The sequence below is a fragment of the Phoxinus phoxinus genome, assembly GCF_949152265.1.
Source record: "Phoxinus phoxinus genome assembly, chromosome: 6".
Taxonomy (NCBI): domain Eukaryota; kingdom Metazoa; phylum Chordata; class Actinopteri; order Cypriniformes; family Leuciscidae; genus Phoxinus; species Phoxinus phoxinus.
Genome location: NC_136881.1, coordinates 5187955 through 5211719, shown reverse-complemented (window position 1 = coordinate 5211719; position 23765 = coordinate 5187955). Strand labels below are relative to the sequence as shown.

Here is a 23765-nt window from a genome sequence, read left to right as displayed (position 1 = left end):
GTTGTGCCGCTGTCCTCCTGCAGGTTAACAGGTTTTAAGCATGAAACCAAAAACATTTAAATGCTATAAAAGTGTGCACATTGAGATAAATAAACAGCAAACAGCTGGCTATATTTAGACAGTTCATGTTAGCGAGTAGCTAAGCTATAGTAATAAATAGGGCTGGGTATCGATACAGATGTCCCGATTCGATTCCGATTCACAAGATCTCAATTCGATTTGATTCAAGATTTGATTAAAGATTTTCGATTCGATTCAATGATTACATTTTTACTGGCCCCAACACAAAAAAGTAATACAATATTTTGTTGTTGTTGTTGGTTTTGACCCATGTATCCTTGTATTGTAATATGACACCAACATTTTAGATACCAGTGAAATTTGATACCACAGCTAAAACTTCTATCGAACTAATATACATTTTAAAGATTATTTAAGACAAGTAAACAGTCATTAATAAAAAAGAACATAATCAAACTACAAATAATAGCACAAATAAATACAAAAGAACAAATATACAAATTAAATAATCAGTGCTTAAAAGGTTTTTCGGGTTGGTCTAATAGTTTTAAGGTACAGAAATTGAATAAAGTAATCAAATTTAAAACAACCCTGCATAGCTCCACATGAGTGAGACAAATGAAAAGGAAAATGCTGGGGTGAATAAAAATAGTTCCCCCTTTTATATTTATGAAACAAATAACCAATATCTGTAAAGGAACACAATGTACTGCAATCACAAATGGACTTGTTTGTCCAATTTTTAGAAACTTTATCTGGAGCCGCGTATAGGCTCCTGAAGCTGGTAAGGAGAACTTGCAGAGTTTTGAATGTCCTAATCAGTTGTTTTTGTGACTATGCAATGCAGTAATGTTCCGTTAAGAAATGTTCCTGATGTTACTACGTGTGTATGTGTGTGTCTTTGTGCTTGTGCGTGCGTATGTGTTTGTGTCTGTTGTTCTTCTAAAAAGGTCCCAGTCATCATCTTCTGACCTCACCACAACACACCCACCATCACACCCATTTGCCAGCAGCCTGCTGAACCTGGCAAGAGAAACTATATAGTCAAAATCTAATTAGGTAATCAAAAATCTTATATCAATTTCCTAATGCAGTTAATGACAAGTTGTAGCTGTCCCCCAGGCCAATGACAAGTTGTAGCTGTCCCCCAGGCCAATGACAAGTTGTAGCTGTCCCCCAGGCCAATGACAAGTTGTAGCTGTCCCCCAGGCCAATGACAAGTTGGCCTGGCCAACGGATTTCCTCACTTCCTCACCATACAAAAAGAAGCAAAGGCTGCAACAAAGGCTGCAAAAAGAGGAACTAGTAAGGCTCGACAGAAATACAAGCAGAAAACGGATGACGATGCTGAATGCATCTTGTGAATCAGATGTGAAGGCTGCCAGGAATGGGCTCATGTTGTTTGTTCAAATGAAAATCAAGTGGAGTTCACCTGTGAGATATGCATGGATAAGAAAAACAATTCAAATAAATTAAACATTCTCCTCTAGTGAAAAATAAATATACTAAAATGTATTATTTTGAAATACATTTATTTTATGCTAAGTATATATACGTTTACATGTTTATGTTTATAAATACCCTGCAATTGTACTTTTGGTAGGCTATACTAAATTGATATACTTAAAGTCTCAATTAGAAAAACTAATTTTGTAATTTAATGCACTTTAGTTAACCGGAAATAGTGCTGAGGTCCAACTAAAGATATACTTAAGTATATATGATTGTGCTAAAATGGAACTGCAATGATCATACTATCCTTGATAATAGTGATATAAAACACATTTTAGGCTTAATATTTAGAAATGTGCATTGTGCAATAAAGAAGTACTCCAAATAAAGTTAATTAATATGTATATCAGTAAGTCTCTCTCAAGCAACATGTCAGCAAATACATTTGTAGTATGATATAAATATGTTTTAAATACATTTTGGTATATATATTTTTTTCACTAGGGTCTATTTATTTATTTATTTATTTATTCATTTGATTGATTGATTGTCTGACTGATTTTCAGCAGGTTCATTAATAAATATTATTTATCTACTGTTATTTTGGCTTGTCTTCTGAATTTTAAGCTAAAACGGCTTGTACTCTGATTTTGGAGTAAAGGTATAAAGCAAATTTATTTGTCAGAGTGGGGGCATTTTACCCCACCCATTGTCACTGAAAACTAGTATAATGATTCTAGACATTCATATTTTGTTTCACTGAAGAAATGAGTGAACAATTGGCAAGTTTCAATTACAATAGAAGCCTATGGCGGAGTGAGACAGCTCTCAGATTTAATCAAACATCTTAATTTGTGTTCCGAAGATGAACGAAAGTCTTACGGGGTTGGAACAACAAGAGGGTGAGTAATTACTGACACAATTTTCATTTTTGGGCGAACTAACCCTTTAAGCACTGAATGAATAACACGTAGGCAAAACACAAGGTAAATAAGAGGATGACATCTAGTGGAGAAGACTAGTAATACGATGAACGTCCATCAGATATTATGTGGAATGTTAGCGGAAATCATTTCAATTGACATTTATTTGTATATTAGTGCTTTTTAACAAGACATATCGTTTCAAAGCAGCTTTACAAAAAATGCATGCGTCTACATTACAATTAGACACATTGATCTGTTATCAGAGGTGACTGTGTCCAAGTAATGTATTTCAGAAATCTAGCCGACTGTACATAAACAAACATCACAGTTAACTAACATCATATTAATTTTAAGCAGAAACAATGAGCTAATTGAATTATTACAAGTTGTGAACATAATGGTTTTTTCACAAGTTGGCCTGACATTGATTTACATAAAACTTAATAAAGTGTATAAATCCAAGAGGGGCAATTTTGGTTTTGAGCTTTAACAAACAAAGAAACTAGGGTAAAGGTGAAGACTTTTCTTAGTGCTTTTGCATTAAAGGCTTTTTTTTTTTTTTTGAGACAGACTGGAAATGGTAGTCAAAAGCGGTATTGTTCATTTTCACTTCAACAAACAGTTATGTTTATGGCCCTGCCTAAGGTGGCCCTCTAGTGCCTGTTAAAGCAATCACATCAACAGTGTGCTAAATGCAATGAGCTAAGCTGCTTAAAAATCTGCTTGTAAATCTGCTTATAAATCTGCTATATGCTGTCACTTTTCATTTTAGAACACATCCCATTTTTTTTATTACTTGTGTCATACTACTTCCTGATTATTGACTGATTTTATTGTTTTTAGACATGATGATATATTGGTAGGCTACATAATAATAATAATATATTTTTTTTCTCTAAGTATTTGGAAGCTTTTGAAAAATATTTAGAAAAATTACATATTTATATTAATCTATGGCTCTTGCAATATTGTGATTGCGTTATATATTATTATGTTCTATTGTTCATTAGACATTGGCTTTTTATATAAAACACATTTGAGATATCAGATGATTTGAGACTAAGTCAATAATCGCACTTTAAACTCAAACCAATTTAAAGAACTTTAAGAGATTATTAATTTTGTTTGTCTGTTGTGTCTTCACTTTTTGTTCAGCTTTTCCCAAATAAACCCCAAACATTTTGTATGAAAGCTGATGTATCTCCGTCTGTCAAAGGATTTAGTTTTAACTTTAAATAAAAAATATATATAATTATATTGCATATAAATACTTGACTTTTCATATTTAACTCACAGTAGCCTACATAATCTTTGCATTATCTGTCCAGTAGATGGAGATATGCATGCTTGATTTCAGAACTGCAATCTGGTATAGTTGTTGATCACTGCACTGCTCTTTGACCTTTCAAATATAATTTCACAGATAAGAAATTAATACACAGAGATAGATGTAACGGTGTCGTCAACATTATGAAATTAATTTAGGACAATGTTTACATAACTTTTCTAGGCAGGTCACCTCGAAGGACATGTACATTACAAGGACAGATATTAAAGGGTAAAAAGGTGTAAACATCTGCCAGTTTTTCCAAAAACACACAGAGCTCGAATTACATAAAAGTCATAGCATAACGTTACAGTTCCAGAGTTTATTTGTCCTAAACTCCCTTCATTAACTGGTGAGAATATATAGCACTTGTAATCATTTAGCAAATATAATTATATGTGTTTATCTCTTTATATCAATAAATAAAAACAGGTTGACGTTCACAGTTCGACGTCACAGTTGCGTCATGGGCATCTCCTCCCACTCGCTTTGTTTCTTCACTGGACTCGACTGCATCTCATGACCGTTCGCGTTAAATCATGTCTATCGAAAAAACTACGGCCTCCGTGTATGACTGATCCGTGCCATATGATCTCAAGTAAGATCGGGAGCTGCCTTTAATTTGAATTAATCAAGAATTTACTGGTTTCATTCGCCGCTGGCTGGCTGGTCGTATATGAAAATGGACCAGGCGGCGAGCCGCTACCAAGTGGTAAGTCTAAATCACGCATCGTTATATAAGTCGATCAAATATGTCATGTTATAACGTTACAATAGACGGACATGCCCGAGCTGCTGATGATTACTGTCATTTCACCCGTGTACCTTTAATCGTAGCCTACGTGACTTCCGCTTCATCACATCTTCACCGCGACAAAGTGCTCGGCAGTTCACACAGGACGCGTTTTTGCGTTCAAATCCGTAAAACGTTCTTCAACTGAATGGACGCGTTTGCAAAGTTTGACTACGTTAATAATCTCGCCCTAATGTAACGCAGGCTCAAGAACGCGTCCAGTTTGAACGGCTCCTACAGCTGGAAATATGATAGGCTATAGTGGTTATAGTAACCGTAGTTCATGATATTTTGTAGCAAAACCATAAATATGCCATCGTTTCACTTTGCAATGTGTTATAAAACCATGTAGGCCTAAATAAAAATAATAAATCATTTTAAAAGGCATTTTTAAAATGAGTCCACTGATTAGTCCCGTTATGCTGTTGTTTATGTTTAAGAATTTTCAGACATCTATATTCAATCATACACTCGCTGACATTTGTCAGTCACATGACTTTTTTGTTACGAGGGATTTATTCGTTAAATGAGTTTCAATCGTAGTTTATGTGATTTTTATTTTATTTTTATGGGATATCCCAAAATTCCAAGGATCCAGGACAGGAGTTACCAGATCAGTGGGCGAGGCCATAAACAGAGGGGCGTTTTCGACCACGTGACCTGATTTGCCCACTTCACAGTGAGGCTAGGGTATAGCGGTGGGGTTGGGAAGGGCATCATTTTCATTGGATGATTTATAAACGCCTATTTGTTTGAAAACACCCACAAATAATACTCAAAAATATGCTTAAGAATAGGTGAATTGAAACACAACTAGTGTGTTACAAGTTAGTTTGTGTTGTCACAGATGCTCTTGGAACTGTTAAGTCGACATAAGCGCTGTTGTATGTTTTGGGGTTCTCAAACACAATTAGTATCACAGGCATGTTTGGATCATTCAAATGCATTTTGAAGCATCATTGGCACTTTTAACTATTCAAACACATTTTAAAATATTAAATCTTCAAAAAAATGGATACAAGTGTTTTACCATCTCCAAACATTTACAATCTCAGAACATAGTGAAACAACTTGATATGTCCCTCTAAAAAGGTTTCAAAGAAGTCTATGGCATCATAGGTGTGTCGGGAATGTTCAACTACACACTGAGCCACAATAGATGATTTTGGGGCATTCATTCAAATGCATTTTGAAGCTCACACAGACATGTTGAGCGCATTTGACATTCAATTTTGAAGCATCACAGCTGCGTTCCAACTCAATGTGAGTTGTCACAGGTGCACTCTGAAACTTTTAAGCTTTTGGGGCGTTCAAAGGCATTTTGAAACGCCACAAACACGTATGGGACGTTGGGTGCATTTTGACATTCTTTGTTTTCATGCTTTGCATTCCAATGCAATTCCAATGTATGCAGTTTGAGTTGTCACAGTTGCACTTGGAAGTGTTAAGGTGACATAAGTGCATTTGCAATGTTAAAATGTGTTTAAATAATTCAAGAGAAAAAATAGTCCCTTCCAGGGAAATTGGCGCAAAATATTTGAAATGAAAATGGGCATTGCTGCAATTGGGGAAGCCACTCTTTTTTCATACATCATAACTGATGGAACGCAATAAATGTTATCTGTTATCTTGCGTTTGGAGGCGGATGCCTGGTGTTCGCTAACGCAGTCAGTTGAGACCGTTCTGGGAGGTCATTATACCCCCACCATTTTGATGACTGGCTCATTCATCTCAGAATAACTAACCCAAAATTTTAGATGCTGTGCAATGAAATTAATCCACTGGTTAGTCTAGTTATGCTGTTGTTTTTGGCTAAGAATGTTTGGACCCAATCTATTCAATCATACAATTTGAGGTGTCACAGGTTAACTTGCAATTTAAAGCCACATAGGCACCTTTTGTTTGTCCACATAGGCATGTTTTGGGGCCCTCAAATGCATGCTGAGGCATCGTAGGCACGTTTGAATTGTTCTTACAAATTGAGGCGTCACAGGCCCACTTGGAAAATTTTAATGACTCAAAATGTGCAAATGCACTTTGAGCCATTAGATTATTCTAATGCACTTTGAGGCATCATAATGGCATGTTTGAACTTTGAACGCATCATAGGTGTGTTTTGGGTGTTCAACAAAGTTTTAAAGCATTTTAATAATGTTTATGTGTTGTTATAGGTGCGCTTGGGTGTGTTCAAAGGCATTTTGACACATCATAGGTGTGTTTTTGGGATATTAAATGCATTTTGGAGCATTCCAATGCATTTTAAAGGGTCATGTTTGTTTTTGGGACGTTGAAATGCATTTTGAGGCATTGGGGGCAAATGTAATGTCCTTTTGGTTGACAACAGTTCACTTGTTTTTCAAAGAATTACAACCTTCTACTGTATCAGAAAGAGCACCAAGTGCATTATAATCATAAGTTTGTGTGTGTTTTCCACCCTGAACAATAGAGAACTGGCCCTGTAATCTGGATCCAGGGCCTTTTGTTTATTATGGAAATCTGGTGACTCACTGCTCAGCTGGAAAGGGTTATGTGAAGTGTCCCAGAAAATAATATCTTTTATAAACCTACAATACAAACATTATGAAGATATGCACATTACCTTGGTAATAATAACATGTTTTTTTTGGGATTAGTACTTTGTGTATCACAAAAATACAAGGGCAGCTTCTAGTTAAACATGTACAGAGTTGTTGTGTACTGACCACACAGATTGTAGACTTTGGATTTGATAATTGAGAGTAAAAGTCTTGTTCTTGGTATACGCTTATTTAACAGGGACTAAGGCTAAAATATTGTAGTCTTCACTTAATGTTATTTTATGCTTCATCAAAAACCCTGTTATTTTCTGTTCTCAAAGTCTTGTTGTAACAAGGAGAGATTTCTGATATATTTTCATTTTCAGAGAAAAGCACAGCAACTGAAACTCAATTCCTGGAGTGTTGAGTAATTCATCCAGCAGGCCTCTGTATGTTTTCAAAGTCTTTTCATCATTTCTAGGAAGAAAAAAAAAAAAAAAAGCACACAAACTTTTTTGATCTTGCTGCATGTTAGAATGTTGCTATAGCAACCAAATGTGTAATAGCGCTTCTTAGATGTGTCAACAAATAGGCATTGCTGGTCTTTCCATATTTAGGTGTTTGTGGTCGTACCACACGAACCATTCTAAGAAGTCGCTTCCTGCAATGTTTCATAGCGCAGCCTTTGCTGCATTAATTCTTATCCATTTTATTATACTTGCACCATGATATAACTTTCTCCCACTTTATCTTTGAACTCGTCATTAGTCAGACTCAGCACACTGCAGAATTGCAATTATGCAACTGTGTAATTTTTAATTAGGTTTAAGTTTTGTTCAACAGTTATGCAAAAAGCCAGGTTTGATGTTGTTTGCATTTTTGCTGCACCTCTCTTCCCAGTCTGTCAGTGACACTCTGTTTAGTTCCTGTCTCTATGAAGCCCCTCTTTCCGAACCACGCAATGCACTCTGATTGGTCGGCTGGATCAGTGAACTTGAATTTGAATAAATAAATGAACGAATAAATGAACTTGACTTGACTTGACTTGACTTGAGTGTGTTATGATTGGTCAACCGCTTCATGCGTGTGTCAGAAATGTTCGCCCCCTTATTTTTCCGGACTATAAGTTGCTCCGGAGTATAAGTCGCACCAGTCAAAAAATTAGTCATGAAGAGGAAAGAAACATATATAAGTCGCACTGGACTGTAAGTCGCATTTATTTAGAAATCTATTTCACAAAATCCAAGAACACACATTTAATCTGGAAATGCAAGTTATTCAACTACACAACAGCACACAGAACAACAGGCTGAATAGGTGTCCGGTATGTTAACGTAACACATTAACAGTTATTCAGCGACACAATAGCATAAAGAAAATACAGTGCTATGCATAAGTTTAGACACCCATGCTAAAGTTGACTAAAAAGAGGAATAAAAAATCATCTTTTGGAAATTGAACTTAATGCCTTAATTTAAAAAAATAGGAAAAATCCAACCTTTAAGGACACCAATTTTCTTTGTGAATGAATAATGTATCGTAAATAAATAAATTTTCTTCCTTAAAATACAGGGTGCATAAGTTTGGACAACCCTATGTTAAATTCCCATAGAGGCAGGCAGATTTTTATTTTTAAAGGCCAGTTACTATATGGATCCAGGATACTATGCATCCTGATAAAGTTCCCTTGGCCTTTGGAAATAAAATAGCCCCACATCATCACACACCCTTCACCATACCTGGAGATTGGCATGGAGTACTTTCCATAAGATCATCTCTCAATGCAAATCAAACCAGCTGTTAGGCTAACTGAAATAAAACCATGCCAATCTCCAGGTATGGTGAAGGGTGTGTGATGATGTGGGGCTATTTTAATTCCAAAGGCCAAGGGAACTTTATCAGGATGCATAGTATCCTGGATCCATATAGTAACTGGCCTTTAAAAATAAAAATCTGCCTGCCTCTATGGGAATTTAACATAGGGTTGTCCAAACTTATGCACCCTGTATTTTAAGGAAGAAAATTTATTTATTTACGATACATTATTCATTCACAAAGAAAATTGGTGTCCTTAAAGGTTGGATTTTTCCTATTTTTTTAAATTAAGGCATTAAGTTCAATTTCCAAAAGATGATTTTTTATTCCTCTTTTTAGTCAACTTTAGCATGGGTGTCTAAACTTATGCATAGCACTGTATACCTGGGAGGCTGAATAGGCAAAATTAACATTAGCCAGCGAGTCCAACAAGCAAGTTACCGGTAAGCAAGTTCACCAAGCTCCCGCGATCTCATTCCACATCACCAAATCCACTGTATTCTTCATCCTCGGTGTCGCTTCTGAACAACTCCGCCAACTAGCGCACTCTCTCGCGGCTGTAGACGGTAATGTTTTCTCTTGGTTCATCTCAGTCAGTATGAATTAATTTTGATATATAAGTCGCAGCTGACTATAAGTTGCAGGACCAGCCAAACAAAAAAAGTGCAGTCTTAGTCATAACACAGATAAGACAACTTTTGGTTGTCCTCAGTGCAGAGTGAGGAAGCCTGATTCCCCATTGGTCCGCTCCGCTCTGTCCTTGATGTGGCTTCATGGTGTAATCATTCTCATGTGAACTTGGTGCGTAACAGATCCTGAGCATCATTGACAAAATATCTTATCTTGTAAAATGTGTGGCGCTCCCTATACTCAGAGTACGAGTGATCGCAAATTTGAAAATCTTAAATTTCAATATAGCGATTTTTCAATACCCTGCATATGGATAGCGGCTCCCTGAAAATGTGTACAATTTAACAGTTTAGCCACATTGAGATCTCAATATCTCTGGGATTGAACCATATAGGGCCTTAAAAACAAGGTACCAAAAGATTAAGAACCAGAATCTAAAAACATGTCAATATTGTTATATTATGCAACAAGGATTGCTAAAGAGAACATAATTTACTAAAGAGATCTACAAATCTGTGAGTAAAAATAAAATAATGATGCTGCCGTCTTCCTAAAGTAATTTTTACTCTTTAATTTGGTTTTAAATTTTATGTTAAACTGTCATTTTGACCCTCCCTTTCACAAAATAGTGGATTACTCCATAAATATTTACCCATGGCATTTCATGTTTTGGCTTTCATTTACTATTCATGTTTGTCTTTCTTCAAAAATAAATAAACATTTGAGCCGGTGCCTCCGCTTGAGTTGACGCAGAGTTACCCTATTGTGACAACTCTACTAAGAGGATTGTCAATGTAAGTCCTGAATAACTGCCACCGTGCCACGTATGCGAAAGAGACTAATTTCACCAGGTCGAATCCCCTCGTTTCGGTTTGGACGGTTACTTCTTAACGACACTTCAAACAGGTGCAGTCGAAGGAACAGCCTTGTGCCTCAGTCTCGTGGTTTGCATTACCGTCGCTCTCCTGTTACTGTGTGATTCTCGCTGTTTGCTAACTTTGTTGGCAGACAACTGTGCATCCTACTGCACTCTGATGTGCCAAATACATCCCCTGCTATCTTGAACTGTCGAATTACCATTAGTCCTCAATGCCTGGAAGACGTTTTCAGGTTACTTCATGCATATTAAGAAGTAAGGCTCCTTTTGGACACTAAATGTTTCATTTGTTTCAACACCGTTTTCTTGAAGTTTAGCTTTACAGATTGTTTTGTTGATTGTAGGGTGAGGGCAGTAAGGTTATGCGTCCCTAGAGTCCAAGTTGTTGACGTGTTCCTTGCAGTGTTAGATGATATCCTCCCTTCGTTGAGTACACCATGGTGTCAATTCACCTAACGCAAGACACAAGTCTTAAAGTCGTTATGAAACAGAAGTTATGATAGTCTTTTCTTCTCTATTGTGACTTATATCTGAGTGAAACGGCTTCTCGAACGAGAAAAATGTATAGTGGGGATTGAGATTGGATGGTTGTGGTTTGCTATTGGTCGAGCTCATGTGAGTGACAGGTTGTCCCGCCCTCATGCTAGTAAACAGGTCATTTTTTTCAAAGAGAGGCACATGAATAAAAAAAAAAGGTTGAGTTGAACTTGAACTTGAACTTTATTGTTACTGGTGACATAGATACATTCACATTAATGCTTAAAAACACATCACACATTAACAACACAAACAAAGAATTAACAAAATTATACAATAACACTGTTCCCATCATTTAAAAAAAATGCATAAATCTGTTGTGTCACAAAATTGTACGATTTTAAACAATTTTTTATACACGTTTCTTCTGGCCAAAGGAATTTTGTAATAATGATGTACACTGATAAATACGGTAATTTAAATTAAACACTGCAATTAAACAATTAGAATTGTCAATTTTCATTTCATGGTGTGAGGGCGGGACAACCTGTCACTCACATGAGCTCGACCAATAGCAAACCACAACCATCCAACCAATTCCAATCAATCAATTTTAAACTTAACACTTATGTAAGGTTTCTCTAGTCTGAACATTTGTTTCTTGTTTCCTTCCCCAGTTGCACAATGAGGACGACTCCTCTGAAGGGGCTGCCGGTGGCGAGCCGTCCACATCGTCCCAGGCCGCTGCCGCTGAGTTAGGCATCAGCAACCCCGCGCTGGATACGGATGCTCCGCCCCCTCCGTATACTAGTGTGGTGCTCGGAGCAACCGCTGCACCAGGTACAGACACATTATTATTTCCAGAGCGAGGAAGGGAAGCAGGAATCTACTAGATTAGCAATTCTAGACAAGATTTATAGTGTATGCATGACGACAATAGAAAATAAACTTTTTAAATATGCATTAATGAAATGATACATCAATTGCCATTGTTATTACACAGTGAATGAAAACTAAACACAATGTGGATTCTGGGCACCTTTGCAGTGTAAACGTGGAAATAGAAGACCAATCACAGTTCAGTATGCAAATATTACAGCGTCCTCGATGTTGGTTACAGTTTAGACACAAATTTGACGTACACTACTGTTAAAAAAATTTGGGGTCAGTAAGATTAATTAAAAAATAAATATACTTTTTTGGGTGCATTAAATGGATCAAAGGATTAATATTTTAAACAAATGCTATTCTTTTGAACTTTCTATTGATCAAAGAATCCTGAAAATAATAAATCTAAGTATAGTCTAAATCTAATAAATGTATCTAAGTTTACACAAAAATCAGCATATTAGAATGAATTCTGAAGGATCATGTGACACTGAAAAACTAAACTAACTCAACTTTGCATCACAACAATAAATTACATTTGAAATATATTCAAATAAAAAGAAATGGTTATTTTAAATTGTAATAATATTTCACAGGATTGCTGTTTTTACTGTATTTTTGACCAAATAAATGCAGCCTTGGTGAGATTAAGAATACAATACATTTTTTTACTCCTCCCAGTGGCAGATTTTTAAACTTTACCACGCTGTGCGGTTGCTAAGGTTTTCTTGATGGTTGCTAGGTGACTAGTTATTTTCTTAAGCCTCCAGGTTTTGAAGATATTCTGATGAAATTCTCAGCATAAGTCTCAGTTGTTTTGCCTGTTTTATCATCCACACGGAGAAACTTGTACGTCTGATCACTGCAGAGCTCGTTATGCATCTTTGTGTGTTATGGGTTTCTAAGTATGATCAATAGTAATTGTGATTTTTGACTAAGCAATATCAAGACAGCGCTCCCTTGAAATACTCATAGCTAGAAATGTGTGACGTATGACCTGACCTGTGTTATTTTATTCTTGTTTTCCAGAGAGCACATATCCAGGGGAATTTCCCGTTCCTCCACCATACAGCGTCGCCACGTCTCTGCCCACGTACGATGAGGCAGAGAAGGCTAAAGCAGCAGCCATGGCTGTCTCGGCGGTGGAGGTCATTCCACGAGTGAGTATCTCATCCATCACGCCCACATGTTCTGCAGAAAGAAACTCCCAAGTCCTCGATTCGCACAACTTTCCACTGCGTCTTCGGTAAAGTCCAAAACAGTCCCTCAAAGGAAGGATGATAGTAATGCTGGTATGATTTGATGATGACTAAAATTAAATGGGGCATCTCTTGATTTGATTTAAGAATGGTGTTTGATTTGCTTTTAGCAGTAACATAAGGAGATCCTTTTTGAGGATGTGGTGTGCCATATAAACCATGACCTAAATAGAAAATCCCTCAGATACTCTGATTTCTCTGAGCTCAGATCAAGAAGTGTTATGTAATGTGGCCCCAAAAAGTATTATTTGGGCAGTCTTAAGAATGTCTGAATGTCATTGCATTAGATAACTGAATGTCAAACCAACTGACATCTGCAAATAAATTATGCTTTTCTCAGAACCAACTTCCTTTTTTTTCTTTTTTTTTTCAATGACCACACAGCGTTTGTTTAAATGAAGTCCTAATTTACTACTTACTATATAAAATAATAAAACAGTTATGCAGCACTAAACATTTAAAATGTATACATGCACTACCACTCAAAAGTTTGGAATCAGTAAGATCTTTTTTGAAAGAAAGTAATGCTTTTATTTGGCAAAGATGCATCAAATTGATCAAAATTGACTGTATAAAGACATTTGTAATGTTACGATTCCTAAGAAATCATTCTAATATCCTGACTTGGTGCTCAAGGAGCATTTATTATTTTGTAATTGCAAAATGAGGACGTGAGAGAGAAAGCAAGCACCGAAGTGCTCGAGCACTGTTATGAAATCACTAGAGAAACAAAGAATGAATTAGAGCATTATTCAAGACTTTTGCTTGTTACACAACCGCTACAGTTTTGAGCTGCGGTAGCAATGTGGAGCTGAGCTGGCGTAGGCTGGATCATAAAGGAGTAGTTCACACAAAAACATGAACATTTAGCCATTTCCTCGCCCTCATTTCATTCCAAACCCCGTGGGACACAAATAGAGACGTTGTGCATAATGTTGATGCTGTACAAAAGGTAATTCATACAATGAAAGTCCAGTTCCCAAAAAGTATTATAAAAACAGCAAGTAGTCCTGCAGTCAGATACGTCTTTAGTGCTGTATTTTTGAAGCAATGCAATGGCGAATGTCATTTGCTGAATTGTTTTTAAGTTTAATTTGTTTATGTCAGCCTCAGATGATGTTGAACCTGCTGTAACGGCAGCATAAGTGTGGCACCATTCATGATGTGTATATGGTGCTTGAGAGCAGAGACAAAACAAAACAACATCCTCTTTTTGTGGTCATATGGGGTTGGAACAACATGAAGTTGAGTAGAAGACATATCTTTTATTTTCTGGTGAACTTTTTCTTTAAAAGCAAAAAAAAAAAAAAAAAAAAGGATTTCCCAGAAAATCTGCCAGTGAACTAAATGCTTAACCTTAAAGTTGCACTGAAGGGCCTGTCCCTGCTGCTAGTGGACTTGAAGCGTCTTTTGGATGAAAGTGTTTTTGCTGAAAGGAAAGTAATCACGCTTTTTTACGGAATTAAGAGTTACATCACCATGTTGCCTTTATTTTTATTAAAGTGACTTTTTCTGAGAAAATAGCAATAAGTCAAGGTTTTCATGCATTAAGACAGAAGTTATTTAGTCCTTCGTAAGTATTTTCCACCTTCTCTCTGATCTTTACTTAAACACTGTATTTGCTTCTATATGTAAATGTACTCTGATGTGATTGGCTAACATCTACATATATTTTTTTGTTTATCAAGGTTGGTCCAGTTATGTAAACATTGTTGTCACATTAGTGATTTCTGAACCACTTTTGCCTTCTAATATGCTTCTAAAACCCTCGTGAATGTTTCTCTTTATCCATCTACTTAAAAAAGGATGAGGATTTTCCGGTTCGGGATGACTTCAGTGACGCTGATCAGCTGAGGGTGGGAAATGATGGAATCTTTATGCTGGCCTTCTTTAGTAAGTCAAGTCATGCAGACTGTTTACGGTACACACACGACACACGTTCATGTTTGGAATAGCATTAATCATTCTGAATTTTATTCATGCAGAAAAAACATTTCTTTGCATGAGGCTTGGACTGAATCAAACATGCAATTTAGTAAGGCTTTGTCAACCTTTGGACAGGTTAAATAATTTATCATTTTATAATGCATACTGTTTCACATACTTTTTTGTTGTTAAAAATATGCAGATATTATATATTAGATGAGCATAATTAAGAACACAGTGGCTGCATCCAAAATCACATACTATATACAGTAGGTGAAACACAGTATGTGACATAAAAAGCCAAATTCACAGTACTCATAAAAGAGTAGGGGAAAAGTACTCTCATAACCTACTTCCGATGAGATTCTGAAGTGTGCATATGATGGACACTTTACTATCCCATGAGGCCACGGGAGAGGATTTGTGAAAGACAGTGAAGTGACGTAACTGATGCTGGTGGGTCACTTGACAACATGGTGGATTTAGTACATCCAGATTACATACATATGTGACCTTGGATCACAAAACCAGTCATAAGTCACACGGGTATATTTGTGGCAATAGCCAACAATACATTGTATGGGTCAAAATTATAGATTTTTCTTTTATGCCAAAAATCATTAGGATATTAAGTAAAGATTATGTTCCATGAAGATATTTTGTAAATTTCCTACTGTAAATGTATAAAAAAATTATTTTTGTGAGTGAATGCACCATAATCGCGAACATAAATGGACAAATTTAAGGGTTATTTTCTCAATGTTTCTATTTTTTGCACCCTCAGATTCCAGATTTTCAAATCGTTGTATTTCGGCCAAATATTGTCCTATCCTAACAAACCACACATCAATGGAAAGCTTATTTAATCAGCTTCAAATAATATATTTGACCCTTGTGACTGGTTTTGTGGTCCAGGGTCACATATAGAACGTACTTTGTTAGAGTAATAATAAGAGTGATTTCAGACTGTGTGTGTGTGCGTGTTCACCTCCTCCATTAGTGCTCTCTATGCGCCATCTGGTGGTGGTGTGATGTATTGCATGTCACGTTTTTTCATACGCAGTAAAGCATGATCAGCAGTGCAGTTGATCACAGTCCAGTCATGTTTAATGAAGGATTAGTCACTCTTTCATTAGTAGTAGTAGTAGTAGTAGTATTTTATTGATCCCAGTTTGGAAATTAAAGTGCATTAGCAGCAATACATGAAGACAGTAAAGCCTACTCACAGTACACACAAAACATACTATACACATTTAATACATAAACAAATTGCCATCATCTTGTTTGAAGGTTAAGAAAGACAAAATAGAGTAAAATATAAACAAAAACCGGTCAAACAATAAAAGCAGTATTGGATATTGTATGTCTGATAATGAACTGTATTAAGTACAGCTATACGATGGGTGTAGTGACCTAATTCTAGATTGAATGGATAATGAAACCGTGGCACAGGATAGATGAGTTGTAAAGTCACACAGCAGTTCGCATAAATGACCTCCTGTAGCGTTCTCTGTTGCACCGTGGCTGGGTCAACCGGTTGCTGAATGTACTTCTCAGTCCAGCAAGCATGTCATGGAGGGGGTTTGTGATGGTCAACAACTTGGACATTATTCTCCTCTCTGTAACAACCTCAAACATGTCCAGATCCACTCCAATGACAAAGCCCGCCGCCTTAATAAGCTTATTCAGCCTTTTGGGATCTCCAGCTGTAATCCCAGTGCTCCGGCACACTACGGTGTAAAACAGGGCATTAGCGACGACAGATAGTGTGAACATGTGAAGCATCTTACTACACACATTGAAGGACCTGAGTCCTCTCAAGAGTACGGCCTGCTCTGGCCCTTTTTATAGATCGTCCAGTCCAGTCTGTCATCTATGTGGATCCCCAAATAACACCGTTAGGAGTCCACTATCTAGATCACCTAGAAATAGGTGAGGGATGGTCTTTTTTCCCTTCTAAAATCAATTACCAATTCTTATGTTTTAGTTACATTTATTTGTAGACGGTTCACTCCACACCACTTCACAAAATTGTTGACCAGAGCTCTGTATTCGGTCTCTTGCTCGCCCTCAATGCAACCAACCACAGCTGAACTGAAAGCGTGTGGAGATGGCATGACTTCGACTTGTATTTGAAGTCTGAGGTATAGAGTGTGAATAGAAACAGAGACAAAACCGTTCCCTCAGGAGCACCCATGTTGCTCAGACACACAGCTCTGCAGTCTCACAAACTGTGAGGTAGTCCGTGACCCAGGAGGTTATGGAGGAGTCCATAACCTGCATAAAAATGCATCACCATCTTTGCAATATATGTAAGCAGTTTTCAAGTTGTAATTGTCAGCATCAAAACAGAATAATCACTGTATTCGTGCACAAAAGTTTTTCCAAGGTACTTTAGGATACTTGTGTGCATATATATGTTTTTTAAAATAAATTTTTCATTAATGCAACACTCTCTCTCTCTGTTTCTGTATCTAGTGGCTTTTCTATTCAACTGGATTGGGTTTTGCTTGTCTTTCTGTTTGACCAACACCATTGCTGGCCGATATGGTGCCATCTGCGGCTTTGGACTCTCTCTTATCAAATGGATCCTCATTGTGAGAGTGAGTCTCTTAATTATTCTTAATTAGTATAGTGAAAAACTTAATGACTATGAATCAAAGATGTCGTATTATGAGTGTGAATTCAATCAGCGTTAAACTCATTGGTTTTATTCTTCTTTTCAGTTTTCAGATTACTTTACTGGATACTTCAATGGGCAGTACTGGCTCTGGTGGATTTTCCTCGTTCTTGGTAAGACCTTAAACAGTAACTAATTTAACACGCCCAGAAAAAAAGTTTTTTTTTCTTTATTTTTTTTTAAAAATGTCATCACATTGTTTAGAGCATAAGAAACAAATGGTAAAAAAAAAAACATTTTTCAAACTTGATATTTAATTCATATGTTATGCTATGTCCTAGTGGACACCAGGACTCAGTTGTTTAAAAAATAAAATTACGTGAAATTATATGTATATTTTTTTTCAATCACCAATAAATTTTGGGGTTTCAGGATTTTTTTTTTAATCAAAATTTGTATAAAGATTTTTCTCAGCTATGTTATGAAAGATATAGTTTTTAACATAACGGAATGCATTGATACACCATTTTACTTTATGCAATATGTGGGTAAAATGGCCATAAATGAATATTCCCATTCAATGTAATGTATCTATACACTGCACATTAATGTGTTCTTGGAGCAACATTTAATGAAAAAAGAAGTGTAATAATTGGAGTAATAATTAGCAACATTTTAATAATAATATCTAATATTTCATAGGAATGATAAACATGATTTAAGTCCTTTGCAGTGGACATATATGAAATCATTGCCCTGTTGTGTAACAGAAAGTCATTTTTTGATTTGAAACCACATAACATTTTCCTGAGATGTTGGTTTATTAAATACTTCTAATTAAAAAATTATAATTACAATATATTATCATATTTCCATAAAAGTGCTACATTTGATCACTAAATTAATGTCAGACATTTTTAAAGACCAAGGAGAAGTTGTTTTCATGGTGAAACCTCCACACATTTGGTATCTCTGAAAAGCCCTGAATGTGCTCTTTACAGGACACCCAGGTTGTGACATGTGACATATATGGTGTCAGAGAAATTTACTAAAATATAATGTCCACTAAAATGGCCAAAAGTCTATTCCTGGGTCCCAGGAGGATATAAAAGTCCTGAGGAGTTTTGATTAGATTAATTCTCCAGCCATGTTTTCTATGGTACTCTAGTGCCATCTGCTGGTTCACGGACTACACGACAACATGACTTTAAATTCAAAGCGGAACTCAAAATACATAGTTTTTTTTTGTTTTAAATGCATTATGACTTCAATGCATTTCGTTTGTCGGAGTAAATAATATTAACACACAATAATCTTTGCATTAGTGATCTTGCAGCTGTGATTAGGCTTTCCTGTATTGTGTGAATATGCTTGCAGTGCCCTCTTATATTCTTTTTGTGGAAATGTTAGTGGTGTTTGCCAAGACCAGATAGGCATGCTATATCGAACATCTAGTTATTGACCTATGACCTGTCTTGCATCCACTCCAGGACTCCTGCTGTTCTTCAGAGGGTTCGTGAACTACCTGAAAGTGCGTAACATGTCAGAAAGCATGGTGTCTTCACTCCGAACCCGCTTCTTCCTCTTGTACTAGAGGTGAGGATGGCATTAAACGAACACACGCACACGTTGGGTTTCCATGTTTTCTGGGGACTTTCCATAATTTTTATACTGTACAAACTGTATATTCTATCCCCTTACTAACCCTAAAGCTTCCCATCATTGAAAACTTTCTGCAGTTTTACATTTTCAATTTTTTTTAACATTACTTGGTTTGATTTTAAGCCATTTTAAGCAAAAATTTTTTATTTTTTCCATGAGGACAAATTACAGAAAATTGGATAAGAAATGACAGTGTAATTGATTAGGTTTTATTATATTCATTATAATCAATTAAAGCAAAAATAACTACTTTTTAAAAAGTTTCTCAAATTCTTATTAACTCTTCTAATGATTCTATCATACTTCAATGCAAGAGTTTTCTACTATTTGATATCAATCTAAAGATTGGTTTAGGTGTGGTGTAAAGGGACGAACCATCATGCACTGTGTTTCTACTGTCACAGTAGTTTTTTTTTTTTTGTCTTTTTTTTTTTTAAATGTGGTTAAATATTTGGCTGCTGTTTCTCAAGACTTTAATTCGACACTTGAAACTGATGCTGACTGCATTTTTTTGTTTTGTTTTTGTGGTGAGCCTAATTACTGTGGCTGTCATGTTATTTGTTGAATGTTGCCTTGAGAAGGAACACTTCCCATTTGGTCAGGTATTGCCTAATATGCATAATAACCAAGCATGGAAATAGCAGCCAAAATGTGTATTTAAAACATTCTGGGACATTGCATGTGAATAGAACTGGACGATATAGACAAACAAATTATCATTTGATGTTTGAGAAATCTCACATACATCTGTGTATGTATGAATATGTACTTGGTCTCAACTAACTTTATAAAAATAAAAACAATATATATTTCGCTTCTTATTTAGTCTGTCTTTGTGAAATGTGCCTTTACTGAGGCTGATTTATGCATTAACAAATTGGCTTGGCTTGATTTGAATTTGACACGATTATGTGTTTGGTTTGAAGTGACAGCCCTAAAATTACACTAGTGTAATTATTCCTGAATTTATATTTCTCATAAGTATAACACAAATATTTGTTTGATCATTTTTATAATAACTAGCTTGACGTATACAGTCAAAACTACAATTTATGTAAAACTTGATAAGATTATTATGATAAATTATGACTATTTATTTACCATAATTGTTATGATTTACGAAATGTTTCATTTTGTTCTACGGGGCAAAATTGTTCACGAGTTGCAGGCAAATGTGGAATGCAGATAAATGTTTTTAATTATTTAAAATGAGTTGATAGTTACAAATATTTAAAAAATAATTGAATATAAATTCAACAGGTTATGTAATAATGTCATGGTTGTATGGTTTTGAGTCGAGAATGTGAAAGTGATAATTTTACAGGAGGATACATTTGCTTTAAATTGAACTACTTAAATAGTTAAACTTTTCATGCTAGATAAAGTAGTTTATCTAATATGTCTTATAGGTCCCACAGCAAAATAACATGATTTGTATCTTTTCATAAAAGAGTAAATACACTTCTTATCTTAACCTCTTGTGGAAGTGCCTTTTATTAACACAATTTCCTGGCTTGAATTTGTGCCAAAACTACACAAGAACTGATTATGCCTTTGTTAACTTGGACATGCAAGCCGGATGTAATTTGCTTCATTGATAATGGCTCTCATAACCTTGCTTATATGCAGTTTGCACAATGAAGGCCATCATGGCAAACCTCCAAAAAACAAGCTTCACTCTCATTCACTCTGTCTCTTTCAAGGTCGCCTCACCAAAACATTCCTCCCTAATGTGAAATTCCTTGATGATTTGCAACCCGTCAAATGAACTGGACTGGATCCCACTGAGGGGAAGAGGAAGAAGAGAAAAAATAAAGCGAGTATCTCTGCCAAACGCTCTGAACTGAACTCTGTAAAAATGGAAGGTTTTTCTGAACTTTGAATGAGTGCAAATCGACTCTTTAATATTCAGTTTCACATCATTACTTCCCAGTTGGCCTCAGTCCATAAACTTCTGGTTTATTACTAGATTGCTTCGAGAAGACAAGTCTTTTAATGGTTAATATTCCCACGCATTGCATGCAGAGTATTGGATTTGTGTGGGTCGAACAAACTGCAAAAGATCCCTAGAAATATGCAGCCAAGACATCCTATGCAATGTCTTCTACCAAAATGGGTTAGCAGTCTTAGATGAAGATGATGATGATGATGATGGAACTAGACAAGTTTAATTCTCTTTACTTTGTTGCATCCAAGGCCTTGGCAAATTGAATTGCATTGCAGTATTAATACACCAAGTTTAGATAGAATTTGCTAATAACAGCTTAATGGTCACGCCGGTAATGTAAAGTACAACTGCACCGTTTCTCTTCTTCTTAAGTTTTGTCTCGCTTAACTTTATAGTAAATGATTAAGTAACTTCATTGAAATGTTTCAGACTGGAAATGGAATTTGTACTTTTCCTAAAATATATATTTGCCTTTTGCACCTTCATTTCTCCCGCTCCACTTTTTGTTGTTATTGTTATTGTTTGTTTTAAGTTGTGACTTTGCTCAAGCTGTGACCTGCCTAGATGACTTTAGTTACTTGAATGCCTGAATGCTACTGTCATTTGTTTCTATTAATCACAAGCCTCTTCAGCAATATCGGATATTAAAAGAAATGCATGGTTAACTCGGTTACAAAAGACTAATCCAGTAAAAAAAAAAAAAAAACTACTTACATTTATGAAATGTATGTAAAACAACCAAACTATTTTTGTTGGAATAATGATTTTGGATATTCTCTGATTGGCAGAGATGATTGTGTGCTATGTTTATTCTCTTGTCTTGCATAATGCCAATAAAATTCAAAATCCCGGGTACATGTATTTGGGCCTGTTGTTTAAAGTCAACATGAAATCTTAGGCCGCATTTACACTGAAGGTCTTGCAAATTTTGATTTGTTGACTATATCTGATTTTTTTGATGACCAGCTTACATTACATCTTCTTTTAAAAGTGACCCACATCCAATATCTGCATTTACACTACACTTGGTGAAACAACCCAAGGTAGACGCACTGACCTGGAGAAGCTTATGCTGAAAAGGAAATAAAAACGGCACAATACGCATTGGACGCGCACCAACTTTAAAGGTCAGCAAAACATTGGGTGGAGCCTTCGTCCTCCATTGCGCCATTGAGTCATGTGATCGTGGTTGGTGTCCACCGTAGTTGACGTAATTCGCCACTGCCGCTTTTTCAATGACGTACGACTCGCATTGACGGGAATATCCGATCTGTCTGCTTACATGGCAGACGCTAATGCATATAATGCGTATCCGATTCATATCAGATTTATTTCCACATATGAATTAGGCCTGAAACCAATCTGAAAATTTCAAAATCCATAAGCTTTTTTCCTGCTTACACGTCCATAGGTTATAATCGATCTGTGCCACATGGGAGAAAAATAATCAGAATTTGGTCACTTGAACCATGTACCGTAATGTAAATGTGTCCAAAATGGATCCTGTTTGCTTTGTTTTCTCAAAATCATCAAAACGCATTTGCTCTGCCTCTGAAACTATCTTTCTTTTCAGCTGATGTCATCTAGGTCATGTGAGTGGGGAAAAAATAGTTAACTCAAAGTTGTGCTTCACATGATGCTCCAAAAGCCTATAGTCTTCTTCCCCCCCATATTAAATATTCCATTTCACTCCAAAATGTCATGTTACCGAAATAACATGGGCTGCAAATGCCGTTTCATGTTAACTGTACCAGTTATTACACTTCAGCAATGATAATGTCTGTTCAAATCATAGTCCGATATCCTTCTGCAATGCAGCATTTACAGAGAAGATGAGTAAATCCTTTAATTGCTCTTAATTGTGATCGCACATTACTTTATTTTTAAGACAAATGAAACTGCAAACTGCACCCTTACAATGTTTTACCATACCTGGCGTAGGTAAATTATTTTGTTAATACTGTAAAACAATACGTTTATTGTCCTTCAAATCACGTAAGAAGCTAAAGAAGCACATTTTATTTGATTTTTTTTTTATGACAATGCTGGCTGAAACCAACAAACTGTAGTAACAACAAAATTTAGTTAACATGGTCACACACACACACACACTTAATAAACTTTTAATGAGTGACCCATTTGCATAACGCCTTTACGGTCGGCACATGGTACTACTGTTGTGGACTGCCTTTTTCCGGTCCTTTCTTCTGGATGGATGGCTCAACACACACACACACACACACGCACACACACACACACACACACACACACACACACACACACACACACGATGGTACTGAAAATCACTATATTCATATGCCATTGGTATATTTGCAGTACTCCAAGGCAGAGTCAGAATTGTTTTATTTTTTATTTATTTAATCATTTTAATGGATATACTGTCTATATGTTTTTTATATTTAGTGATTTGATTTATTATTTTGTTGTTCTTGCATAAAATAGGTTGAGGTTGATTTTATAGGCAACAAACTATATAATTATGCAGATTGAGACTTCATTTCAATGGTGTATTGTAAATAAAAGCAAGACGTACAAAGTTTATACGGAAATATTGGCCCTTAATAAAATGTTAATGTCTCTTTCATTCTTTTATTTTTATTTTTGATT

General features: G+C 35.9%; 1 protein-coding gene across 1 annotated transcript; it reads left to right on the top strand.

Moving 5' to 3' along the window:
• The first annotated feature begins 4167 nt into the window (after positions 1 to 4167).
• Positions 4168 to 23139, top strand: ndfip2 (Nedd4 family interacting protein 2). The gene is made up of 8 exons (XM_079616003.1): positions 4168 to 4438; positions 11512 to 11674; positions 12752 to 12882; positions 14787 to 14874; positions 17386 to 17510; positions 17634 to 17700; positions 19018 to 19123; positions 20893 to 23139. The coding sequence occupies exons 1-7, from the start codon at positions 4403 to 4405 to the stop codon at positions 19119 to 19121; spliced, it is 714 nt and encodes a 237-aa protein (XP_079472129.1). The 5' UTR covers positions 4168 to 4402; the 3' UTR covers positions 19122 to 19123; positions 20893 to 23139.
• Positions 23140 to 23765: the final 626 nt, after the last annotated feature.